The sequence below is a fragment of the Sceloporus undulatus genome, chromosome 1 (assembly GCF_019175285.1).
Source record: "Sceloporus undulatus isolate JIND9_A2432 ecotype Alabama chromosome 1, SceUnd_v1.1, whole genome shotgun sequence".
NCBI lineage: Eukaryota > Metazoa > Chordata > Lepidosauria > Squamata > Phrynosomatidae > Sceloporus > Sceloporus undulatus.
The window spans coordinates 7,534,280-7,550,936 of record NC_056522.1 but is presented as its reverse complement, the minus strand read 5'-3'; the positions used below and the strand labels follow the sequence as shown (position 1 = coordinate 7,550,936).

At 42.8% G+C, this 16,657-nt stretch overlaps 1 protein-coding gene across 1 annotated transcript; it reads right to left on the bottom strand.

Annotated features, from left to right (window-relative positions):
• Positions 1-389: 389 nt before the first annotated feature.
• Positions 390-16,208, bottom strand: NEIL2 (nei like DNA glycosylase 2). The gene is given in 6 exon segments (XM_042444976.1): positions 390-1,506; positions 3,045-3,221; positions 3,224-3,240; positions 9,423-9,778; positions 12,361-12,554; positions 16,172-16,208. Coding segments are annotated over 5 exon segments (1,008 nt in total). The 5' UTR covers positions 12,499-12,554; positions 16,172-16,208; the 3' UTR covers positions 390-1,186.
• Between the last annotated feature and the right edge of the window lie 449 nt (positions 16,209-16,657).

The window sequence follows — 16,657 nt, the reverse complement described above, 5'->3', positions numbered from 1 at the left end:
TCCTGCATGGCAGGGGGTTGGACTGGATGGCCCTAGTGGTCTCTTCCAACTCTATGATTCTATGATTCTATGACTACAGTTCCCAGAATCCCACAGCCACCATGGCCAGGAGACATGCTGATTGGGGGATTTGGGGATGTATAGTCCACAAAAGTAACTTTTTCAAGCTGTTTTCTTCTAGGATTCCATTTAACCTTCTAATTGTTGGTGAAAAATAAGGCCCTATCTACACTCACAATATGTATCTGCTTTATGTTTCTTGGAAATTCATGGCTTCCTCACAATGAATATTATAATGGAATTATAATGTGGTGAGGTACAGCAAACTCTTTATTACAGGTCCCCAGCCACCACCATCATCCCATCCTTGTAGAAACGTACACAAGACATTTCATGTTCAAACCAAACTTTAATAAAAGCCAAGAATCTAGCTAGACACTCATCTTCAAAACAGAATTTTAAGCATCTCAGGAGCTACAGCTGCACACAAAAACTAAAATAAAACCTCTGCTTTGCAGACTAGAAAAAAAACCCACTACCTATTTTCTTATTGTTCAACCAACATCTTTGCCTACTCTCCTAACTTCAATAATACAAATACTAATAGTTTGGCATCAGGCATATGGAGTGCTAGCTTGTGGCTTCCATATCAGTGGAGTGATGAATCCAGTCTGGGACATAGTTCAAACTCTAAAGGAGCTATGCAAGGTGCTGACCCTTAACCCTCAAAACAAGTTTGCAATAGACAACTCCATTAAGAATAAAAACCAGAATGGATTCATCACCCTAATGATAAGGGGAGCCACCAAGTTCCACATACATATAGTATGGTGAGAAACTGGAAAAAGAAAGATCTTGCCAACTGAAGCCAATGTTGTTTCTGTCATGGGTAGCTTGGCAGTGTTTCAAAATGTCTTTCTCATGGGTAACTCAATAATTCTTATTTTGGATTCCAGTTGTGTATCGCTCTCCTTGAACTGCATTCCTTCCTGCAGCAACCTGATGAGGACACGCCAGTAGGTAAGTGCTCCCAAATCTGAAAGCCAGGATGAGAAATGCTAGGTTTGAGCAGTGTTCATTTCACAACTATAAGCATGTGCCTTACCCCTCATTTCAAATGGAAATCTAACTTTGCATTTTTTGCACAACCAACTTAAAAAAAAAACTGGGGAAGGAAAATGGCACTTCAGGTGGAATGTGCAGTGGGCATTTCCACCTCTTCTGATGACACTTGAGGTTGACATTGTGGACACCACCAGGTAAGTCTTTTCAACCCATCTAGAGGTCCAAAAGCTGCCTTCTTCACCTCGTGCCCTTCAGGGCATTTATCTCTCCTATAAATCTGTAGCTGTAACCTTTGCTTCTGTAACTTGCTGTGAAGCCACTCCAAGCTAAATTGAACAACAGAGTGCAGCAAAGATTCAAGGTCCGAGAGTGGCAACATAGAGCCAAGGGAGAGTGGATGGATCCGGGCAAGATACAGAGCCTCATTCTTAATTCTGTTACCTGGAGCAGGTAGGAGGGTGGGAGGGAGAGAAGAGAATTCAAGAAAAAGAGATAAAAGCAGAGGAATCAATAGAAGCAAAATAAAATGACTGCCACCCTGTTATCACAGTTCAAGGATTAGCAAGCTCTGAAATTCCAAGGTTTAAATTTCACTCTCTGGCCTCAATCTTCAATCCCCGCAACATTGTAAATATCCACATGCAAAGCTATGTTACAGTGAGCCACATAATCTCCGACCCCACCCCAATTTAATGAAAAACCTATGAAGCATCTGACCCATGTGACTAGTCTGTGCTTCACAGGGGGCAGGAAAGCTCAGAGAACTGTTTGGACATCTTCCCATAGCCAGATGTGAAATGATTACAGCCTGAGACCACTGGCAGATCTCAGCACATCTTTTCACATCTGGCTACATGGACATAGCTAGATGCTTTTCCAATCCTGCCTGCTCACTGCAAAGCATGGAATAGCCATGTGAGGAGGCTTCAGGGGCCTTTCAGTGAGTCAGGCAAGGGCCTTTGGGCACAGAGGCTAGATGGCCATCTGTCAGCAATGCTGTGGTTGTGAGTTCCTGCATGGCAGAATGGGATTGGTCTAGATGGATGGCTCTTGGTGTCTCTTCCAACTTAGTGATTCTATAATGAACTCCCCACCCAAGAAAGTTAGGCTGGCTCCATCTCTTTTATGTTTCTGGTGAACAGCCTAAACATCATTGTTCCACATGGCATTCAGTGTTTCAAATTGCTGTTTTACTCGTAAATGTTTTAAAACTGGATTTTAGGATTGTTTTTAGATAGCTCTTAGAAGTTTAGGGAGTTGTTTTAAAGTGTTTTTATAATGCGTTTAACCTTTATTGTTTTAATTGTTTTTTTATTTCTTCATTGCCTCAGGAGCCTTTGTGGACAGGGAGTGATACAGAAATATTTTAAACAAATACATTAAAAAATAAAGGAGACAGAAAATGGCTAAATTGAGGCTATCATAGTTTGGATATATCATGAAAGTCATGATGCTTGAAAACATTGGTAATGCTCTATAAAGTGGAAGAAAGAAAAGAGGAAGACTGAATAGCAGGTGGTTTGCCTCCATCAAGGAAGGAGAGGTTTGCCTCTCAGTTTACAAGACATAAGCAGAATTGGTAATAACAGAGTATCTTGGAGGTCTCTCATTCAGAGGGTTGCCATATATCCAAACTGACAACAATGTCCATTGTCCCAAGGTGAAGCTTTCAGGTTGTTTTAAAATGTTTTTAAGTATTTTGGTCTGTTTTTAAGATTTTTTTTTTAAAAAACCCAACAACTTTATATTGTTTTATTTGCTTTACTTTGTTGTGCATCACCTCAGCAGCCCCTGCGGGCTGGGAGGCAAACTATAAATACCTTAAATAAATAATAAAATAATAAGCTCTTTGGAGTAATAATAGGTGAGGAAACATTTGAGAATATATTTCCTCCTCTCCTAGTTTACTCTGAAATGCTACACACCACCACAATCCCTACCTCAGAAGGGAACCAAACCTTAGGCGACACTAAACTTACCTAGCCCTGAGAAATAGGTTTGGTCCAGGAGTGTGTGACACACAGGCTTGGCTTTGCGAAGAGCTTCCAAAGCCTTTCCCCAATCAAACTCTGGGCTTAGGATGTCAGTGGATGGCTCAGTTGCAGGAGAAGAACACAGCTGAATCCGGCAGTTGTAAAACACAAGGAAACCTCCGCCTCAAAATTTAGAATAAGCCTAAACATAAAACAAACAATTTCTTAGTTTGTAAAAACTGGAGTAGCCATGTGTCAGTATCTGAATCCCTCTGAGTTTCTGCCATACTTGTTTGTCATTAATAATAATAATAATAATAATAATTTATTTATTTATATTTCCCGCTTCTCCCTTCAGATCAAAGCGGGATTACATCATAAAATTCATAGATAATACAAAATACATCAATCAAAATAAAAAATAAAATAAAAAGGGGAAGAGTTGTTACAGTGTTGCTCACAGTTGTAAGAATGGAGTCATCATATTCAGATGTTCAAAATTGGATTAGAGGAGATCCATTGGATAGGCCCACCGGAAGAGATCCGTCTTCAATGCCCTCTTGAAGGCTTCCAAAGAAGGTATAAGATGGATCTCTTCTGGGAAGTTGTTGCAAAGTCTAGGGGCCATCGCAGAAAGCGTTTTGCAAGAGGTGGTTTTCAACCAGGTTTTGGGTTGTTCTAATATTTTTGTGCCAGATGTCCTGAGAGTGCGGGGTGGATTGTGTAGGGAGAGGCGTTCCCTCAACTAACTCAGGCCCAGGCCATGTGGGCTTGATAGGTAATAACCGACACTTTGTATTGCACCCGGAAGCTAATCGGCAGCCAATGTAGAGATTTCGACACCGATAATATGCTCTGATCTCGGTGTCTTGGTGATCAGTCTGGCTGCAGCATTCTGAATCAGTTGGAGCTTCCAAACTTGGTACAAAGGTAGCCCCATGTAGAGTGCATTATAGAAATCTAAACAAGAGGTTACCAGTGCATGTACTACTGTTTCAAGGTCCTCGAGCCAGGTAGGGACGCAGTTGGCGTATCAGCCGAAGCTGATACCATGCACTCCTGGCTATCGCCTCCACCTGAGATGTCAACTGTAGAGATGAGTCTAGGAGCACTCCCAAACTGCGGACTTCATTCTTCAGGGGGAGTGTGACCCCGCCAAGGATGGGTTGGCAGATCTCCCCTGCTGGACCAGGGGCACCTATCACGAGTACCTCCATTTTCTCTGGATTCAGCTTGAGTTTGTTTTCCCTCATCCAGCCCATTACAGACTCAAGGTAGGCATTCAGAGGAGAGATGCTATTCTTAGTCACTGCAGCAGTCGGAGACATAGAGAAGTGAATCTGGGTGTCATCAGCATATTTATATTTAACACAGTGCCCCATCTCTCCCAGCGGCTTCATGTAAATGTTAAAAAGCATGGGGGACAGACTAGTGCCCTGAGGGACACCAGATGTCAGTTCGCTTTTACGAGAACAACTGTCCCCCAGCATCACCATTTGGAATCTGCCCAAGAGATAGGAACAGAACCACTGGAGTGCAGTGCCCCCAATACCTAGCTCCCTCAGGCGCTCCAGAAGGATACCATGGTCAATGGTATTGAATGCCGCTGAGATGTCTAAGAGCACCAACAGGGCCACACCTCCCCTGTCGATGCCCAGACGAAGATCATCGACTAGGGCGACCATGGCAGTTTCAACTCCGTATCCCGCCCTAAAGCCAGTTTGAAATGGGTCCAGATAATCGGCTTCATCCAAGACAGCCTGGAGTTGGAAGGCGACTGCCCTCTCGATCACCTTGCCCAAAAATGGTAGTAAAGAGACTGGCCTATAGTTGTTCCTTATCAAGGGATCTAGAGAGGGTTTAAGAGTGGCTTAACCACTGCATGTTTAAGTGCTGATGGAAATTTCCCCTAAGGGATGCATTTATTACAGTCTGAAGCAGTGATGTTGCAGCATCTCCTCCCTGAACGGTCAGCCAAGATGGGCAGGGATCAAGGGGGCAAGTCATCCTCCTTACACATCCAAGGAGCTTGTCCACTTCATCGGTACTCACAAGCTCAAAACAATCCAGTATAACGCAGTCCGCGGAGTCACTGGATACCTCTCTCATAGTTTCTATTTTAATGCCGGCATCCAGATTGACCCTTATCTGAGAGATCTCATCGGCAAAGAAGTCATTGAATGCGTCAGAGTAGGCTGCTGTTGGTTCTAGTAATACGTTCGGGGTGGGAGGCAGTTGGATTAGCTCTCTGACCACTCTGAATAGCTCTGTATCTGCTTTGCTTTGTATTACTGGGTGATGGGTAATGTCATAGATCTGGTGTTGCTGGATGGAAAAGCTTGTTTATCTATTCTGCAGTTGGGTAATGAGCAGATGTAGGAGGGAGGGAACAGGCACTGGGAGCTGCCAAAGTCTTGTCCTGGGAAGAAGAACATTGTGGTTTAGGAACTAATGAGGTTTGTTCATGGGAATAGGTTTGATTTGTTTGTACTTTTAATATACTGTGTAACTGAAATTGCTTTAGTCCTATCAACATTGCCATGCTGTGAAATACTTTAGTTTCTGAATAAAGCTGATTGTCTTAATACTGATGTCTGTATTTCTAAACTGATGTCAGCCAGTTAAGATTCCTGAATAATACAAAAATGCATTCAGAAAAGGCCTTCCATGCCAGTGAACTGGAGATAGAGAGGCGCTGGACACAAGGTGAGCTGAGCTGCAAGCCACTGTGTCCAATGTACAAGAGATTGAGGAGTTGGATCAAGATGAGGTTCAAAATGAAGGGAGGAATGAGGTGGGGATATATCTCTACAAATACTTTTCAAGTAATGTTTATGGATTCCCCCACTCAGCTGGCCCTGTGTTGTTATTGTGACTGTTTTTAAATGTTGTTTAAAATGTTTTTATCTTGGTATATTTTTTATCTAAATTCTGTATGCCGCTTTGATCAAAGTTGGAAAAGCGGGATAAAAATAAACTTTTTATTTATTATTATTATTATTAAGTCAGTGCTCTCACGTTGAAATTCCTCCCTGAGAACTGGAGAAGGGCCAGGCTATGAAATCTGGCAAGCTTACACCTCCTACACTCTAAAACAGTGCTTCTCACGCTATCTGATGTATGGGCTCGGAATCTTTTTTCCTAATGTGCCATTGTTTCCGAACTGTATTTATGCTACAACTGTTTCTTCCCACTGGCCAGCAGCCAATGGTTCACAGAACAACACCACTCCATGGATCACTACTTTTAGTAGTGCCAGGCAATTTGGATAGGTTCCTACCCACTCCAGGTCTTTTAGACCTGTGGGGCTTTCCTGCCATGAAGTATCTCCTGCTCATTTCTTGTTTCAAAAACAAAGTCTCTCCCTAGACCTAAAGAGAGTGATAAGAGACAACAAGATAAAGAACCACAAAGTGCTATTGTGGGAGAAAATGTAGGTGCCCAATCCGACAAGGAAGAAAAAGGGAAAGAAGAAGGAAGAGGAGGAAAGAAGAGGAGGAGGAAAAAGAGGAGGAAAGAGAAGCTCATTGGTCTAGAAATTATGATTCAAAATAAAAAAAAAGTATTAACAATAAGAATGTACAAGCCACAAAAGAAAACACAGAAATCCTTCCCACAAAATATATGCAAAATACAAGAATATAGTTATGACAAAATTATTATAATGGGAGAGCGTAATGGGGTTATAGAATCCAAACTGGATAGAGTTTCAGGGAAAAAATAATAAAATAAAAACAAAGGGCGCTCCCAAATGCAATTTTTAAAAAACCTATTGGATAATTTAACTTTAGTTGACATTTGGAGACTTAAACATGGAGAAATAAAAGACTATATTTCTTTTTTTCAGAACGACACAAATCTCATTCAAGGATAGATATGTTTTTGGTTTCTAACTTTCTACGTCTGAAAAGTAGTTCAAGGGATTTCAAAACAAAATTATCTCCAATCATAACCCAATATCTTTTACCTTTAAAAACACAAGATCAGATTTTATGTGGCTTTTAAATGATAACCCATTACACAATTTAAAAAAACTTAGAAAAAGTAAAACAAAGGCACAGTACAGACCAGCTTAAAATGGTGGTCTGCAGGTGCCCATTTTAACTCCGGAGGGACACTGCAGCCACCAAACCACACAACGTCCCTCCAGAGTTATAAGAACCTGGTTTTTCTGGGTTCTTTTAGCAGTGCCAGGGTTACGTTGTGAGTGCGCCAATGGCGCGCTCGTGACGTAATGGACATGCAGTGATGTGTGCACGCTGTGTGTCCGTTACATCAAGATGGCAGCGCCCGTGTGGATGGGACACCGCTATCAGGCCGCCACCATTGCATACTAGGGTTCCAGACTGTGCGGTTGCTGCACAGTCTGGAACCCTAATATCGTCGCTGCCACGCCCCTTTCGGCCTGTCTGTCTCAGGCCTAACTACTTTTAAAAAAGAAAACATTGGGAAAGGAACAGATATAGGGGTGAAGCAGATGGGACAAAAGGAGCAGCCAGAGGCTAATCCAGGCCCAATCGCTTCAGAACTGTGGCAACCAGATGGAGCAGTCCCAAAGCCAGCCACTGCCATGGTCCCAAATGGGCCACCAGCAGGAGTGAGTTTTGCTGTTCCTTTTCATAGAATCATAGAGTTGGAAGAGACCACTAGGGCCATCCAGTCCAATCCCCTGCCATGCAGGAAATCCAAATCAAAGCATCCCTGACAGATGGCCAATCTTGGGCAGCCTCAGAGCAACCTCCAGGCGGTTTGGGAGCATGTGGTGTTTGAATGCCATGCCCCCAAAGTGCCCAGAAGTGGGATCTCTTTTCCTGTAACTTGAATACATTGCTCTGGGTCCTAGTCCCTGGAGGAGCAGAAAACAAGCTTAACATCCCTTCAAATATTTAAACAAGGCTGTCATGTCACCCCTTAACTTTCTCTTCTCCAGGCTAAACATACCCAGCTCCCCAAGTTTCTTCTCATGAGGCATGGTTTCCAGACCGTTCACCATTTTGGTTGTCCTCCTCTGGACACACTCCAACTTGTCAACATCCTTTTTTAAATTGTGGTGCCCAGACACAGTATTCCAGGTGAGGCCTGACCAAAGCAGAATAGAGTAGTATTATTACTTTCCCTGATTTAGGCACTATACTATTGATGCAGCCTATAATCGCTTTGGCTTTTTTAGCTGCTACATCACACTGTTGACTCATGTTCAGCTTGTGGTCTACTAAAACGCCTAGATCCCTTTTGCATGTACAGTGGGACCTTGTTATTTGCTAGGGTTTGGTTCCAGGACCTCCCATGGATACAAAAATCTGTATATTTAAGTCCCACTAAATACACTGGCACTGTAAAATGTATAAAATGGCAAAATCAAATTTTGCTGTTTGGGTTTTATATATTTTTAAAATATTTCCAAATCATGGACACTTTCCATGGATAAAAAAAATCCATGTATATGGAGGGGTGACTGTACAGTTGTCAAGCGAAGTGTCACACATCCTGTATCTCAGCCTTTCTTTCTTTCTTTTTTCTGCCCAAGTGCAGTATCTTACATTTCTTCCTGCTGAAATTCATTTTGTTGGTTTTGGCCCAACTCTCTAAACTGTGACAGTCATTCTAATAGTACCACTGAATTCTGCTCTGGTCAGGCCCCACCTGGAATATTGTGTCCAGTTCTGGACACCACAAATTAAAAAGGATGTTGAGAAACTGGAGCATGTCCAAAGGAGGGCGACTAAAATGGTGAAGGGTCTGGAAACCATGTCCTATGAGGAACAATTTAGGGAGCTGGGGATGTTTAAATATCTGAAGGTGTGTCATATTGAGAGAACCAGCTTGTTTTCTGCTGCTCCAGAGAGCAGTACTCAGAACAATGGATGCAAGCTCCAGGAAAAGAGACTCCACCTCAACATTAGGAGAAACTTCCTGACAGTAAGGGCTACTCAACAGAGATAGTGGAGTCTCCTTCCTTGGAGGTCTTTAAACAGAGGCTGGATGGCCATCTGGGGATGCTTTGAGAGTTGCTGCATGGCAGAATGGGGTTGGACTGGATGGCCCTTGTGGTCTCTTCCAGCTCTACGATTCTATGATTCTATGAATCCTGATCCTGTCCTCTGAGGTATTAGCTACATACACACATTGCTATTTTAAGAGAACAATTTTAGGTAAGACATAGGGTAAAGGCCAGCTGAAGTTGGGTCGAAATTTTATTTTTCTCTACTGCAACTCTCTGAGAGATGTATTCCAAGCTCTGGTATGTATTATGTAATACAGTGAGGAACGTACAGCATGTATGCATCCCCACCAGGGATGTTTTGTGCCCCCGGCACATTTTTGTCATGCCCAGGTCTCTCTTTTTGTCACTTCTTTAAAAAAAATGCACCCCAAAATTTATACCTAGGAACTGGATCTCTCCAATCTCCCCGTTTGTTTGCCTTATTGGCTCTTGCAAACTCGTTGGCGCGGATGCTTCCATACAGGCCAAAATGGAACCGCAGCCACTTCCAAAGGTCACCAGCAGTGTCTTTGGCAAGCAATGGCGAATCTCCATCATGCTCCACTTGTGGCATTTTTTGAAGATCATGGGCATCAGCCACTTTTTCATCTTCCCTCATGAGAAAGGAGCTGCCCTCACAAGCTGCCAGCCCTTGACCAGTTGATCTCTGTTTGGATGATTCTGAATCTGCGCTCTCACAGCTGGCCACTGCTTCCTGAGAGATACCAAAGGCCAGAAACAAGTTCTTTCCATGGACCTAGAAAAAAAAGTACTGTTTATGTAAATGTTTGTGTATTGTTTGTGTATTAAGCACCTTCAAGTTGACTTAATATCTCACTAAACTACAAATCCCAGAGCATTGAGCCATGGCAGTTAAAGCAGTGTAAAATTGCATTCATTTTGCAATGTAGATGCAGCCAAGGTCTTTATCCTTCTCTGCCAAAGAGTGCTGGTGCCTCACCAAACAAATCCCAGGATTCTAAATGATGGGGCCATGGAAGTTAAAGTGGTTTCAAACTGCATTATTTCTACAGTGTAGATGCACCTTGTGTTGCCTCTTTTCCCTCACTCGTCTATCACTTTGTACCAGTCAAATTACATTGGAAGAGGATAACAGTCACGGAAACTATTTCAACATAATGTGCAAATGTGACCAGTTTAAGGTAAGGCTGGTAATTCTGTGGCCTTCCAGATGTTGTCAGAGAGCATCTCCCCTGAGTCCTAACCAGTATAAGCCAACAATGAGAAATGCTGGGAGTTGCAGTCAACCAACCTGTGGAGAGCTGCATGATTCCAATTACTGGCTTACAGTAAGGGTAGAGAAGAGAACTTCACTTGGACCGAGGGCCAAATCCGACTTTAAAGAAGAGTTCCACATTCCTACAGTTCAAGATAATCACTGGTCCAATGATCCAAAAAATTCCAGCATATTTTATCTTATTTAGCATATTTTAGCTCTTCCTGCAAAGAGACTTTGTAGTGTTTTGGAATGGTGGAAAATCCATTTGGAAACTGGGAAGCCACGGAATCACAAGGAAAGAAATGTATTCAGCTGGAGCATGATGCAAGCCAGCTTGGTGTAGTGGTTTAAGCATTGGGCTATGATTCTGGAGACTGGGCTCAGTCCTGGCTCAGCCATGTAAACCCACTGGGTGACCTTGGGCAAGTCACATTCTCTCAGCCTCAGAGGATGGCAATGGCAAACCACCTCTCAACGAATCTTGCCAAGAAAAACCCATGAGAGAGTCACCATACGTTGGAAATGACTTGGACACAACAACAACAACAATGTTGTGATTCCTGGAGGGACAAACTCAACCACAGGTTCTCTAGCCATGCTGTGGACATACAAAATGTTTAAGCAGATAACAACATATCTACAATCCCAGAGGTATCCAGAGGGTCCAGAAAGGAATGTCTTCATTCTAGAACCAAAGTGGGCGCAGGATGCTTCTATCACTGAGCCAATCTCTCAAATTCATAAAAGGAATGTGAAGTTGAAGGCATTCATGGCCGGCATCCATAGTTTTTTGTTGGTTCCTTGGACTATGAGGCTGTGTTCTAGAAGAGTTTATTCCTGACATTTTGCCAGCAGCTGTGGCTGGCATCTTCAGAGAATGCTGGCATGGAAGAGAGTGGGGTTTATATGCTGTTGGTTGAGAGAAAAGCAATTCACATGTTAATCTGTGTACTGTTCTGTTGTTGCTGAACCCTGTGGACTTGTCATTCAACCCCACTCTCTTCCATAGCAGCATTCACTGAAGAGGCCAGCCACAGCTGCTAGCAAAACGTCGGGAATAAACTCTTCTAGAACACAGCCTCATAGTCTGAAAAACCCACAAAAAAACTACTCATAAAGGGAATTTGGAAATAACAGAGTCTGTAAATTCCTTGGAGGAAGGACCTGCGCTCTTCTGTTTCTGATACACTTGTGATATCCTGTATATGTTAAAGTTATTTTTACTTGTTAATCACTATTTGGAGGTCTTTAAACAGAGTCTGGATGAGCATTTCTCAGTAGTACTTTGGTTGGTATTCATGGAAGGGGCTGGAATAGATGGCTTTTGTTTCCAGTTCAACTCTATGATTCTAATCCATTTTTAATTTTAAAAAACAATTGCTAAAGAAAATGGTACCTTTTCCTTTAAAGAAAAAGATGCAAAAACGAGCTTAGTATAGTTGAAAATGATCGGTCCTAACTAGAGCCAGTTCACTATGACAATAAGAACTTGGTTAGTCAAACCTTAGGTAAGTTCCATTGCTGCAATGGCCCTAATCATGACTTTTTAATTTGTATATTTTAAAGAATGTACTCATATGGGTATATTTTAATGATACTGCACTATATTTTAACTGTTGGTTTTATGTGTTTTCTGTTTCTTCTCTCTCTTTTTTATGTTTTGTATTTTAATATTTTTCTGTGTCTTGTATTTCCTGCATTCCCCAAATTTCTTTGATCTCCAAATGTGCATGACTAGATTGGAAATAATAATAATAATAATAGTAATAATAATAATAATATAAATTATAATAATATAAACTATTCTCCCTGTATTGGAAGAAAAATGGGATATAAGAAAACAACAACAACAACAACAACAACAAGTTGTACTCTACCTTGAGCCTTAGGAAGGCAGGAAATAAAATAATAATAATAATAATAATAACAATAATAATAATAATAATTGAGCTTATGCCAAACAAATTGGGGCTGGAATGTTGACTTACCTGGGAGTTAAGTTCCAGTATTTTCTGTAGGGTACATCTTTTGAGCAAGCACGGATAAGATCATATTAGAAGAGTAAACTGTTTGGGCAAGCCAAATGCAGCAAGACTCACCTGAGCATCGGACAGCACCAGTGTTTTCAGATCATTGGGGTTCATCTGTTTCGTGCTCCCTCCCACTTTGGTCACTGTCTGCCCCACAAAGGGAGAGCAGAGGAGTTGAAACTTCTTTACGGATGGGCCTTCAGGCATTGTGGAAGGAATGAAAAGGCCAAGGAGCCAGCTGAGGTCGGCAGTCAAACGAAAAGCTGCAAAGTTTGTCAAAAATACAGTTCTATGCAACAGATTTTTACATGGATTGCAGAACTTCCAAACAAATAAACAAAATGGCCAACATAACTACACCTTACTTGTTTTTGGATTGTGATATACCACACTGTAGCTGCAACAGGGGAACCCTGAAGAGTGAGCCAGCGGACTGGGACCTTCAACCAAGGTAAAACCATGTTTTTCTTCTCAAATTTGGACCGGATTGGCATGTTTTACCTCAACATCTACCAAAATATTCCTGATGCAAAAACATGGAAGTTTTATCGCACTGGCCCTGAAACGGGCCCAGTGCATTCTAAAACGTGCGTGCGCACAGGCACGCACTGAACGAGATGGGGCTAAGAACCCCATTTTACCAATTGTGTCCCCATTCCATTCCAGAGGGCACCATTTCTGAGAACGCTTTAGAACAATTCTCAGAAATGGCACCCTCTGGAACGGAACGGGGATGCAATTGGAACGCCCGGCGTCAAAGGTGTTCCAGTGTGTGGTAAAATGGGGTTCTTAACCCCATCTCGTTTTGTGCGCACCCGCACACATGCACATTTTAGAACGCACTGGGCCCGTTTCAGGGCCAGTGCAATAAACTCCATGGTGACTTTTTGAGGGATCCATTGTCTTCTGCCTACAAAGGGGCCTGTGGCCTCACAGGAATGGAGACAGATTGGATTGCAAAAGAGAGGTCCTTGATACATAAACGGACTTTAAATTTCCTGGACTTTGTCCAACTGCCACATGGCCAGAGGAGAAGGGGCCAGCCTGCTAAAGATATGCTATAGGAAAAGAGATTCCACCTCAACATTAGGAAAACCTTCCTGAGAGTAAGGGCTGTTCGACAGTGGAACACACTCCTTCCTCGGAGTGTAATGGAGTCTCACTCCTTGGAGGTCTTCAGACAGAGGCTGGATGGCCATCTGTCAGGAATGCTTTGATTGTGAGTTCCTGCATGGCAGAATGAAGTTGGACTGGATGGCCATTCTTGGGGTCTCTTCCAACTCAACGATTCTATGATTCTATGGTTTGACCCCAGGGAGCTGGGGACCGGTGAGGACCAAAATCAAGGCAGCCAGTAACAACTCCTCCTCAGGAGAATGAAGAGACAAAAGCAAGGCGAATGGCCCTGAGACAGTTTGTCCGCAGCAAAAGAGAGGCTATAGTCAAGCAATTTTGGAAGGAAGGCCTGTGGCCGTTTTATAAGTTTCACTCAGAGATAAGAATGTGAAAAGTGAGCCAGTGAAGGGGCTCCATTTTAAAAAATTTCCTCAGGAATAAAAAGAGGCTTTGCCAAGCGCGCCAGGAAGGCGGGGAGAAGGCGAGGCAGGCCGCTGTTAAACAACTCTACCTCAGAATTTAAATTCACATTTAAGTATAATATTATCTAAAAAAACCCATAGCATTTGCTTTAAAATATGAACAATTACCACCAAAACACAGATTTAGCCTGTCAAATCGAGTTTTTAAAAGTCTGACAGGAAAACGAGTTCCTAGATGCTGCTGCTAGTGCGGCAGACAAAAAGGAACTGAGGGTGTCGGTGGGAAACCGGCTAATAAAGCAGTTGGAGGGTGGAAGGGGCTACCACCAAAACGCCACTAATAGCTCCAAGAAGGTTCCAAAGCTAACTGTGCAGGCAAAAAGCAAACCTTGATTTTGCCATTTTATAGAAGGGACAACATTGCCTGTGTGTCATATTTAGCACGTCTCCAAATATCATACAGGTGTGTGGTACCTGGCACACCTAGATGTCTGGGACAACAACCCCCATCATCACCAGCAAGCCCATTGGCTGGGGATTTTAGGAACTCATCTGGCAAATAACATACAGGATAAGTCTGACTTGACCAAACCACGCATGGGCTGTCCTGAACCTTAGACAGATGCCTCCTCCACTAACTAATGTCTAATCCAGAGCTGCACAATTTGGAAGTAGGCAGGGGCCAAAATTAAAATTGCCAAACTTTTTCAGGCCGGAGATAGGTTTTAATTAATTATTATAATGAATTATTATTATTGATTTATTATTTATTACTACCGTAATAAATAATATTATTGTCAGCACCTTGCGCTTTGTTGGGAGAAGGCCGAGCAGAGTAGGAGCCTTGAGCAAGGTGACCAGATGTCATAATAACCAGAATGGAGGGAAAGAAACCATAAAATGGAGGACATTCAAGAAAAACGTAGGCAACATTGCAGAATAAAAGCTAAAAACAATAATATAAATTCACAACATTTATAAATATCAATGCACAAAAAACTCTCCTGATGCCCCCCATGCCATTGCGCTCCTGAGCTAGAAAAGCACATCTCACTCCAGAAGATTAATATACTTGAGCAGTTTGCACTCTATGTCTTTCTATAATAGCTACTAAATTGAATAATGGTAATAGTATATGGGCCGCTTAGGTTCAAAACACACTGCAGAAATAATCCAGTTTGAGACCACTTTAACTGCCCTGGTTCAATGCTAAGGAATCCTGGGAACTGTAGTTTTCTGAAACATATATCCTTCTCTATCAGAGAGTACTGGTCCCACAACAAACTACAACTCCCACAGTTTTTTGTGGGTTTTTTGGACTATGTGGCCATGTTCTAGAAGAGGTTATTCCTGATGTTTTGCCTGCATTCTCTGAAGATGTCAGCCCCAGTTGATAGCGAAATGTCAGGAAGAAACTCTTCTAGAACATGGCCAGATAGCCTGAAAAACCCACAAAAAACTATGGATGCTGGCCATGAAAGCCTTCGACTTCTCATTACAATTCCCACGTTCATTAGCATTGAACCAGGGCAGTTAAAGTGGTCTCAAACTGGATTATTTCTGGAGTGTGTTTTGGACCTTACTTTTTAAAAAAATAATCCAAATATAAATGCTGCTTTGAAAATTCTTTCCATGTCCCAGCTATGAAATGGTTGGGGGGAAAGGAGAAAGTGTTGGGGGAAGGGGCTGCCAATATATCAAGTCCTAATATATCGGCAGTCCCTCCCAGCATCACTTTCTCATTTCCCCCCAACCATCTCTTAGCTGGGAGATGGAAAGAATTTTCCACCTCTAAGAATTAGGTGATGCCTTCAAGGGTATGTACAACACATATGGGCACAACACATGCTCTCAGCCTCTTTTGAAGAAACTTGTCAAGAAAACCCCATAAGGTTGCCTTAGAGTCGCCATAAGTCAGAAAGGACTTGAAAACACAGAAGAACAACAACAACAGTCTGCAATAGTTTCATAGGTAGCACATAGGAATAGGAGCCAGTGTGGTGTAGTGGTTTGAGTGTTGGACTACGACTCTGGAGACCTGGGTTCGATTTCCTGCTTAGGTATTGAAACCCACTGGGTGACCTGGTCATATCACACGCTCTCAGCCTCAGCAAGGCAATGGCAAACCTCCTCTGCACCAGTATTGCCAAGAAAACCACAGGATTGCCATAATAAATCTTGCCAAGAAAACCCCGTGATGGGCTCCCTATAGGGCCGGTCAGAAACAACTTGAAGGCACGCAACAACAATAGCAGTAACATCACTAAAAGGGCTTTTCCTTCCTTTTTTTAAGAGTATTTATACCCCGCCCTTTAACCCTAAAGGCTCTCAGAGCAGCTTACAATTATTATTGTTGTTTTTAATTAGCCAGTTCCTTGTCCTGAGGCTTACAATCTAAAAAGACATGACCCCAAAGGAGAAGGTGGTGGGGCAGGGGATCAGGCCCAACAGTTCTGCTTTCCCTCTGAGGCCTGGACCAAGGCTGATGGACTGAAGCCAGGGCTCTGCTTATTAATCTAGGCCAGGCCCGACGGAGCTGGGAGGCGGATGGCACCAGATGGACTGGAGGGAGGGCTCTGCTTCTTAGCTTAATAATTAAACCTCCCCACTGAACACACCCAGATGCAGCCATCAACATGGCTAGGGAGCATAGTGGTGGCGGCCGTGGCTGCAGCAGAGGGAGGTGACAGAGCTGGTGGTGCCTATAATGCAGCCTAGCAAACTTTACCTACAGCTGTGCCTACAGAGCCCACAAACTCCTGCTGCAGAGGGAAGAGTGGGAGGGAGAGGAGGGATGAAAGAGGGAGGGAGCAAACTTAGAATTGCAA